The sequence below is a fragment of the Theobroma cacao genome, chromosome 7 (genome assembly GCF_000208745.1).
Source record: "Theobroma cacao cultivar B97-61/B2 chromosome 7, Criollo_cocoa_genome_V2, whole genome shotgun sequence".
In the NCBI taxonomy this organism is placed as follows: domain Eukaryota; kingdom Viridiplantae; phylum Streptophyta; class Magnoliopsida; order Malvales; family Malvaceae; genus Theobroma; species Theobroma cacao.
Window position 1 is genome coordinate 13,544,089 of NC_030856.1, and position 10,534 is coordinate 13,554,622.

Sequence of the window (10,534 nt, forward strand, 5' to 3'; positions counted from 1 at the left end):
AAAAAAGAAAACGTACGATGACCCCGATGACGGGAATTATTCGTCGAATTTGCGAAGGCGATTTTCTCGGATAATTCCTTAGGTGAGAGAATATCCCGTTTCCCACCAGTATGATGGGCCGATTCGGGAAAATATCCTCGATAAAAAATCATTCGTCCGGCATTTTTTATCTCACACCATGCATTTCATCTTGCCACCCATTTGCATTCCATTTTAGGTTAAATAGGAGATAAAATAAAAAATAATAATTAAGGAAATCTAGCGAAATTAAAAATTAAAGCCCAATAGGATAACCTAAAAATGGTACCGTTCATGGAATGGGCGTCCGAGGGGTGCTAATCCTTCTCCGGGCGTAACCGTACTCCTGAACCTAGATCCAGAAAACTGTAGACCGGTTTAAGGTTCTTTTCGGTGGGCTTAAAATTAATTTAAAGTTTCATCGATTAGAATCGAGTCATTAGGTGGCCAATCACACCTAGTAAAATATAAAAAAAAAAAAAAGATTGGTGGCGACTCCTAGTTAATTTTTTTTTTAGTGAGTTTTCACATTCACGTCTAGCGGTCGAGTTCTCGGACCCAGCACGTTACGACACTCTTAGTTTGGTTTTTTTTTACTATTATTGTTGGATCAGATATAACTAAGTATTGGCTGACTTACGTGGAAGCGTCCGGTGCTCCCCAAAGGAGGAGAGCACTGGTGTTCCCCAATGGAGAGTTTTTTTTTAATTAATAAAAAAATAATAAAATTATATAATTGTAATTATAAAAATTAATCAAGGTAAAATTAGGTTTTTATCCTTGTCAAGTCAAGTTAACATAAATATTAACGATTAATTAATTGCTGAACTTACTTGTCCAACAAAAAATATTTTTTTGAGGTAGAATATCTATTTCGAAAACTAATAGATCTTCGTGTAATTTTGACTCCGTGTAATTTCGATTAAAACTTAAGAAAAATCGAAATCTTTTACCTTTAATTATATTATTACAAAATTCAATTCCATCAAATATCTGACTTGCAGGTCACCAGTGCTGGAGTCCAGTCCGACATCTTTGGATCTGAATTAACAAATCAAAGCTTGCAACCTGGGGAAGCTGATTTCGCAGAGATAGACTGCTTTCAAGTAGCAACAACAGCAGAATTTATGCTTGGGTCCATCACGAGGGATGGACTTGCGTCTTTATTTGTGGTTAAATGTGGGAGATTGGGTTTGTGAGTGAACTCAGTAGATTTTTAATGGAGTTGGCAAATCGGTTTCACCAGCTCGACGTATAGGTTTTCACTATACTAAAATGTACTAGCACTTTTTAAAAGATTTGAGTTAGATGGGTTAATGTCACATTTAATGTTAATGAGGAATTCTAATTATATTCTCGAATCATATACTAGAGATTCCCCCTTCGAATCATAGGAGGACCAAACTGCATGAAATTTATGGATTGGTTTGGAATGCCAGTGGGTTTTCGATTGCTAAAAAGCAGGCCTAGACCCCATTTGGCAGTACAATTGGAGTGTGCATGATCGCAATTATCCATTTTGGCATCTGTCGTTAATAGTTTTGATTATGATGAATCTATTCTTAACCATTACTTCTAATCACAATGGCAGGAACCAGGGACGAAGCTAACTAAAATTTTATTGGTGAGCCAAACACAATTAAATAAGAGTTAAAAAAATTTTAAAAAATTAATATATTAAAATCAATCAACAATAAAGATATTAATAATAGAAATATAAAACTAAATATAAAACTATAATTTATAAAATATAAATAGTTAAAAACGATATATAAAATTAATAGTTTCTTCTTATATAATCAAAATTATTTAAATACTATATATTCTAGATAATTTTATTTCAACTAAATATAAAATGTAAAATATATGAAAAAATATAATTAAGTTAATTTTCTCTTATATAATCAAGATTAATTAAAAAATGATACATTGATGAAATTTTAAGTAACAATGTAGCATTACAGTTTATATTTAAAAACTATATAATAATTTATTAATTTTTAAATATTAAAATTATAAAAAATAAAATTTACGTAACATAGAAAAGAAAAACATGACAAATAAAAAGTAAGTACTACATACTATATAACAAAGAAAAAAGAAAAAAATGTAGTTAATAGTTTGTAGAAATTTGAAAAAAAAATTATCAAAACTTATAACATATGAACAAATAGAATAAAAATAAAAAAAATAAATATAAATAAAAGTAATAATATAAATTAAAAAAAATTAGAATTGAATGAGATATGTGAAATTATTTTATTATTTTTTATTTATATTAATTATTAAATAAAAAATTATTTTGAAGAGGTCATTAATAGAATATATAAAAAAATTTAAAAATTTTTATATGTTATGAAAATATTTTTAAAAGTTTTGAGGGAGCCATGCCACATAAGGGGGCTCCGGCCCTGGCAGGAACTGAGTCAGATACCAGACCAAGACAGCCCAGATGGACCCATTTCCCTGCACTAGCACCTATGACGTCCGTTGGGCGTAATTATAACAAAATAAACTCATTCGCGTTTATAACTTGTCATAATTAGGCCAGAACTTGCTGATAGCATTGAATTTTTTTAAAAAAATAAGTAATTCAATCTATATAATTAGTGTTCAAGTATTAGAATTAAGCAAAAACAAACTAAGCAATTAAAACTTACATCCAAACATTTGATTTTGATTTATTAATCGATACATAATCTCTCTATTTAAAAAACAAGAGTTTAGATGTCTTTCACCCAATTCCAAAAAAAACCAAACCCTGAGCAACTAAAACTTGACGAGTAATTATTGACAAATGGCAATTTTGTTACAGCGATTCATCCTCAACTCAATTTGATGCCAACTTCACATTCACTTTTTATGTAATTTCAATTCCCTTTAGCAAGCATCTGATGATATGTTTAGAGGCATTAAACATTCCAGCCTTAAAAAGATAACATACTACCCAACAGTTATGGTTTTTGACAAAGATAATGCTCCACAAAGAGCAGTCATATTACTCATACAAGTTTGGATTTTCATTATTCCAGATTTGCTTTGTGGGAAGCCCAACTCTTATATGGGACAAGCAATCCAAAAAAATATAACTTTGGGTTCTTATACCTACTTTCTTAACCAAACTTCTAGCACACTGAAATCGCAGCATTGAATAGCAACAGCATATACCTCTCTAACTGTTTAGTCGCGGGTTGCTCCTACCAATGCAATGTGCTCTATTAGGTCAAGTACTCGGTTGCTGTAACAGAATTTTAACAAAACCATCAGACATGATATATATTTTGTGTTAGAAAATAAAGAAAATCTGCATCAGTATGGTGCTTGTCTCTGTGTGCCTGTACATGCATTGGGTGTGTACGTGTGCATGAGTCATGGAAGTGTCAAGGTGTGTGCCGGTGCATGTGTACATGCGCGTGTGAGTGTGGGTGTGGGTGAGAGAGGTGACAACATACCTGTAACCCCACTCATTGTCGTACCATGAAACAAGCTTATGGAAAGAAGCACTCAACCCTATTCCAGCTTTTGCATCAAATATGCTTGACCTGAAACAAAACAAGCCCATTAGAACCATAAATGCCATCAATTAAGAAATAAGAAAAAGCACATACATTAGAATCTATAATTAACAGATAACTAAATCTAAATAAAGCAAACTTGAAAGCCTTCAAAAATACAGCAATACTAAATAACCCAACTGAATATTAAGTATAGCAGCAAGCATTATTTCTCAATTAATTAAAAAAAAAGAAAGATTGTTCCAGCAAAATTAACACTCTCTGTAAGCAGAGCCTAATCCACAAACACCCGAGGACCTTTCCAAGCCTAAATATACTCAAAATGCTTGCAAACCTCAAAACCTCATAGGAATTAGACAGTATATAACATCACAGTGAAAGGCATATGTGGGATGGATGCGTACAAAAGAGAGGGGAGTACCTTGAGTCACCAACAAAATCATTAGAGACAACATCGTCATCTGTGTATCCAAGAATGCCTTTAAGTGGCCCCTCTGCAGCATATCTATATTTAAAAATTAATAAGAATCCGAATGAATGTGAAATACACTTAATTAATATGAAAAAAAATCAAAATAGAAACGCAAAAGCAAAGAAATCAGAATGAATGAAGAGTAAGGAAGGAACAAGGAGGATACTTAAGCAAAAGTTAGAAAACTCACTTTATTGCTGCTTTCACATCTTCATAGGAGGCACTCTTCTGAAGTCGACAAGTTAAATCCACAACAGAAACATTGGGTGTGGGGACTCGGAATGCCATTCCAGTAAGCTTTCCATTGAGTTCTGGAAGAACTTTACCAACAGCCTACAAGAAAAAAGCAGGAATCATATTTTAATTTTAATTACAATTAAAGTTTGCATCTCAAAAACTGTGCTTGAATTATGTATCTGGCTATTTCTATCCCATACCTTTGCAGCACCAGTTGAACTAGGGATGATATTTTGCCCAGCTCCTCGACCTCCTCGCCAATCCTTCATTGATGGGCCATCAACAGTCTTTTGCGTAGCTGGATATTTAAAACTACCACATTATTACAAAAATGCAACATCATGTGCTATGCAAATAAATGAGGGGAACATGATAACTAGATACCTGTAGTTGCATGGACAGTTGTCATTAAACCCTCAACAATACCAAATTCCTCATGAACCACCTGCAACCATGTGATCACAAAATCTAAGGTAAAAGCAAACCAGATGCTTCGTGTGGAAAATGGCCAGATGATTAATACTGACAAATACAGACAGACGGAATTGTCAACTGCCATGAACTCAAAACATACACAAGCAAAATCTTACAAATTAAACACAACCCCCATGCTTAAACTCCTAACAAGTGACCAGTAACCCTTAATCGAAAACAATAGTACAAATGCCCTTTTTACTGATAAGATTAGTATAGCTTAATATCTCAGGATGCGATCATACCTTGGCAAGAGGAGCAAGACAATTGGTAGTGCAGCTAGCATTAGAAACTATGTCCATGCTTGGCTTGTAGGTCTTCTCGTTTACTCCAACCACAAACATAGGTGCATCAGCTGAAGGAGCTGAAATTACAACTTTCTTGGCACCACCCTATAAAATACATTCATGAAAGTTCAATTTAGAGCCTTTTAGGAAGTGCACACGGCTTGAGCCACATGTTTGTGTTTGTGTGATCATATTGGAGGGCAGAAAACTTAGACAACTAACCTTCATATGTGCTGAGGCCTTAGCTAATGTTGTGAAAGTACCAGATGACTCAACAACATACTCAGCCCCATAATCAGCCCAAGGGATCTCTGCAGGGTCCCTGGTGGATGTTATTAAAACATTAGCTTGAGTTGAGATAGTTTAATAGCAAATTTTTAATGAAATTCAATAACAGGATTTTATATGAAATTTGTAAATTTTATGTCATGAGAATTATACATGCTTACAGAAGCTAGTTCAAATTCCAATCAATCACTAAAGAACAACCACTCCAGAATAATACCTTTTGCTTACAACCTGTATTTGCTTGCCATTAATTTCTAAGGTGGAATCATCCACAACTCTAATGGTTCCCTTAAAGTTTCCATGAGTTGAATCGTATTTAAACATATAAGCCTGCATAAGAACCAAAAGATAATAGTAAATAACAACAATTTTTTAGTGCTAGGGGCGGTTATCATGGCATATAATGAATAGAGCAGACAAAGATTTTGTCCTGAACCCAAACACAACCCCCCAAACACACACACACACACACAATAAGGAAACAATAAAAATTAGTGTCTATATGGATTCTTGGTACATCTAAATTAACTTTGATTGTGACTCCAGGAGAACAAAATAAGGAAATTTTTCGATATCACAAGAATCAACAGACAGAAGCCTCAGTATTTCAAATTGCAATTTAATGCTTCCAAATGTGCAGAGAACAAGCAATAAGTACATGTCAAACCAAATAAACAGTCAAGCTACCAATTAAAATTAAAATATGCTGCTCAGACAACCAAACAATGTCAGAAGAAATAAGAAATAGAAGCTAGCCTTTAACAAAAGAGAAAAGTCACAAATAGCTAGCCTTGTTGCTAAACATAAATCGAGTTCATCTTAAGCTTAATTTAAAATTCAGGAAAATTTTACTTTTATTGATTATATTCTGACTTAGACATTCAGAAAAAATAACAAAATATAACAAAATATAAACTAGACTTTAATGAAAGGGGTGCAATATCACAAATAACTAGCTTTCTGACTAATTGAAAATCTAGATCCATCTTGAACTTGCTAAAAGATTCATGGAAATTTATCTCTTATTGATTATATTGGCAACAATCTGGCTAAGAGAAATCAGGGGTACTAAGAATATAGAAGTCTTTTATACATGGCTACCACAACTACTAAATAATGCTGTTAAATCCATCAAGTCTCTATATAAAGGCAATGTTTTCTAACTGATAAAATGCACATAATTACCATGTACTTAGCATCAACAAAAGGATCATTGACTGCTACGACATCAATATCATCCCTTGCAGTTGCTACTCGCAGAACCAACCTTCCAATCCGACCAAAACCTGTAAAGGTTCATTGTCAAAAATGAGTTGTTACAAGATACATTGTGCTAAGCAGAGCAACAGGAACTTCTGCACTAAGGTATATTTCTTTGGTTTTGGACTTGTAGGACTTAAAACAAATACTTTGATGGAATTCTAATTCTATCCCATGCTTAGTCCCACATACTTACCAGGCCCACCCAGCAAGATCCCCAAAATGATTTTAGCTCCACCTACCTCAAAATAAGGTTCCTAAGCACATACCTCACAACAACTGAAGTAAAGGTCAAAAGCTAATTGAACCTTAACAATATTATAATGTATCAGAACAGCAGTGTAAGCATCAGTCTGAGTTCCAATTTGTGCAAATATAACTTGCGTAACTTTTTAACCGTATATACTGTAATAATAAATATGAACTCCAGCTCTTCACAATTTTTTTTCGCAGGAAGGGCTTGCTACCTCAGTCTAGGATACCTACCCAAACCCCCATCCACACTTACCACATAAGCTAAGCCTAGGCTAGTTCTCTGCTATTTTGCAAGCATATTGATGACAACTCAAATACGCACACTAACTGAAGTTAAATCAATTTCTATGGAGATTAAATTAAAAAAACAACATGGTGTAGATACATACAACTATCAAAAAAAGCAAAGCACAACTTTAATCATAATAAAAAAACATACCATTGATTCCAACCTTTGTCTTCCCACTGCTCCGTGACTCTAAACAAATGAGAAATAAGCCAAAAGCAGAACATCAGTGCATACAATATCTCAAATAATTTGAACAGAATTAAATAAGCTTCCTTCTCTTTTTTACCCTTCCCTGACAGGAAAAACAATTAACATAAATGAAACAAAAATGTCCATATTCTTACTTGGAACTGTAGGAGGAATTTCGGTAGCAGTGGCTTTTATGGGTTGGATACTCCTTGAATTGCATTTCCTGAACGGATCAATAATTTTAAAACCCCGTTAGTATCAGAGGAAAAGACCAAATATTTGCACTGTAAAGAAGATTTTGATGAATAATAGCCAATAATGAATAACTCAACCGTAAGGAAGAAGATGACCCCGTTGAAACTGCAGCACCAAAAATGGAGTTGCCACTAAAACCAATGCTTGAAACCTGTGCATAATATAGCATTATTATTCAGATTGACACAGTAATGGGGTCGAGATTGCCCAACAAAAACATATCAGTAGTATGGAAAAAAAAATAACATATAAAATTATGGAAAACTAAAACACTAAATTTGAAGAAAAATAGAAAACTAAATAATCCATTCTACATTAGTTTTGCAAATTTTCTATATTTATCAAAATAACAAGAACGACTTAACAAGTAAGGTTTTTCTCACCAACCAAACAAACAAAACGTAACAAAGTCAAAAATCAATGTCTGCACACCTAAAATAACAAAACATGCGTGAGAAGATATTGTAATTCTTAAGATTCTGTTTGGTTCCTGGAAAAATAGCAAGAAAAGAATGATTTAAAGTTACACAGATTTCATTCATTCAGCTTGAGTTAGCTCACTCTTCATTCCTTAAACCCCTCAAGAAAAAAAAAAGAATACCAAAAACAAATTGTGTCACATATTCTCAAAGCAATACGATGTTGGTCAGGTAAAGTAGAGGACCTTGAGGCGATCGGAGGGTGAAGGAGAAAGGTCGGAGCGGGCGGAGTCCAGAGGGGTGGAGGCGGCGGCGGTGGATCTGATGAGAGAGGAGAAAGCCATTGCAAAAGCTCTTCTTCGGAAAAAATAATAAAAAATAATTAAAAAAATAAAACCCTAGAGAATCTTGAAGGAGGAGAAAGAAGAAGAGAAAGGTTTTGGCTTTTGAGAGGAAGCAGTAGCCCAGATGAGAAAGAACATAAACGTTTTTAAATGCAAAATCCAACGGGTCAGAAAGACGACGTGTTTTTCTTTTCCTTTTTATTTTCTTTTATTTATTTTTTTTTACAAATAATTGTTATGAGAGATTTTAAGCGGAGTTTCTTAAGAACAGTGAGAACCTGAACAGGAAACACCAACTCTTTTTCCTGTGTGTGCGTGCTCATGTTAACCATCGGTGGTTTCAACTTCAAGATTTGCCACGTGTGGGGTTGGTGAGATCGTTGTACACCATTCTTCGTCATGTGTAAAATCCTCTCAATCTCATAATTTTTCATAAACAAAATTTTACAACAATTATCAAACTAAAATTTTGTAACTGTCAGTCGCATTCATTGTGACCCGTCACAATTACAAGTATAAATTAATTCGAATCCAACTTTTTTAATAAAAAAAACACATCTATAAAGTATTAAGTCAAATATATAAATAAAATTACTAACCAATTCATTTGGAAAAAATTTACTGTTTAATTATACAAAATTTATATTCGCATCAAAATATTTGATTTATTAATTGATATATGATTTTTTATTTAAAAAACAAAGTTAAAATCTCTCCTTTTCAAATTTTTTAAAAAAATATTCTTATTCTTTTTCAATTTTAATTGATGTAAAATATTTTTTATTTTATAAAAAATAATACATTTATATCAAAATAACCTATAAAAAATAAAAATTCTATAAAATCGTTTACCAATGTTATTACATTTAGCTTAATAAAAAAATATTAATGCATTTAGAGTTTTCCTTTCTAGTTTTGCACTTCCTATGATTCTACAGGATTCTTGTTAAAAAAAAAAATTAGATGAAAAGAGGTGATGGAGTTGCATGAAAGTGCCGGCATTGTATGATTTTCCCAAGAAAGAAAGGGGAGTATTGAAATGACTGATTGGTGAAGACAAACTGTGTGCATCACGTAGGTGGGCTTGTCGCGTAGCAGAGGGTAGAAAACTCCTCGAAAGCAACGTTGGAGCAGGGTGCGTGTGGGCCACTTTAGGGCTTTTTCCCCGTTTTAGATTTCCAGGGTCCTACAGGTCGGCTCTTGCGGTAGTGGGTAGGTAGCTCTTTCCTTGTCTCAACAATCTCTACTTCGCCCCCCCCCCCCCACATCGCCCACCGTACGTTCAACTTGTCAACTGTTTCCACTTTCAACTTTTCAAGTTTTAAAATCAAATACTGCTCCTAAATAAATAATTATACTACGAAAAGACAATATCACAACTGTTACAACTCCTTCACTGCGTATACTACTATTTGGAGTCACAATCATTTTAAATTTAAGTTTAAAATCACTTTAAATTTTGTTACCTAGCTTTTTTTAAAAAAAAAGATTTGAGTTTATATATATATATATATATATATATATGTATATATATATAATTTTTTATTCATACAACAAAAAATTATTGATATATCCATATGTTCATATATATATTTACAGATATTTGATTATTTATAAATATTTATGGTAAAATTTATAAATTTTGCTAAATATCAAAAATATATATACAAAATGTTATCATGTGTAACTTTAAACTCTGAAAATAAAATTTAAATAAGTCTATAAATTATGAGTCCACGTTCTTAATCTAAATGACATGCTTGATAGGTAGTGGAAGACTCATATTCATATACCCAAGATCTATCTCATTTCTTACTAATGTGAAATCCATGACATTCTATCTTACCTAATTATACAACGTCTCTATTACATACCAACCTCAGTGGGATTCATGCTCACTCAAAAACTGTGATATCTTCTCCTAGTTTAATAAGGGTCCATTGTCTTCAATCCAACCTTATCATAATTGATGATAACTGTGAGACCCTGTTAAACTCAATTAAAAGACGGTATTGTACCAAGTGGTACAACTAAGTTAAATCGAGCCTTGAACTAGTTCAAATAGAAATTCTAAGAGGAATTTGAAAATTTTAAAACCAACAGAATGACTTAGAATAGTGATTTGGAGTTCAAGATCCAGTTTGGAATCCATCAGAAAATTGACCAATTAGGGACAAAACGGTCATTTTACCATTTGATGATAAAATTGAGATTTTTAGCCAAGATTTGATC

General features: G+C 32.9%; 1 protein-coding gene across 1 annotated transcript; it reads right to left on the bottom strand.

The window, feature by feature from the left end:
- Positions 2,837 to 8,539, bottom strand: LOC18594913 (glyceraldehyde-3-phosphate dehydrogenase GAPCP1, chloroplastic). The gene is made up of 14 exons (XM_018125213.1): positions 8,204 to 8,539; positions 7,617 to 7,690; positions 7,440 to 7,507; positions 7,246 to 7,284; positions 6,477 to 6,577; positions 5,509 to 5,621; positions 5,226 to 5,325; positions 4,962 to 5,108; positions 4,627 to 4,687; positions 4,443 to 4,540; positions 4,196 to 4,338; positions 3,955 to 4,038; positions 3,471 to 3,560; positions 2,837 to 3,256 (listed from the first exon to the last, which is right to left on the bottom strand). The coding sequence occupies exons 1-14, from the start codon at positions 8,300 to 8,302 to the stop codon at positions 3,199 to 3,201; spliced, it is 1,275 nt and encodes a 424-aa protein (XP_017980702.1). The 5' UTR covers positions 8,303 to 8,539; the 3' UTR covers positions 2,837 to 3,198.

Coding starts and splice junctions, on each gene's coding strand:
- LOC18594913 (XM_018125213.1), bottom strand. CDS start 8,302: ATGGCTTTCTCCTCTCTCATCAGATCCACCGCCGCCGCCTCCACCCCT. Junction 6,578..7,245: donor GACAAAGGTTGGAATCAATG/GTATGTTTTTTT, acceptor GAACCTTTACAG/GTTTTGGTCGGATTGGAAGG. Junction 5,622..6,476: donor TTGTTGATGCTAAGTACATG/GTAATTATGTGC, acceptor GTTCTTATGCAG/GCTTATATGTTTAAATACGA.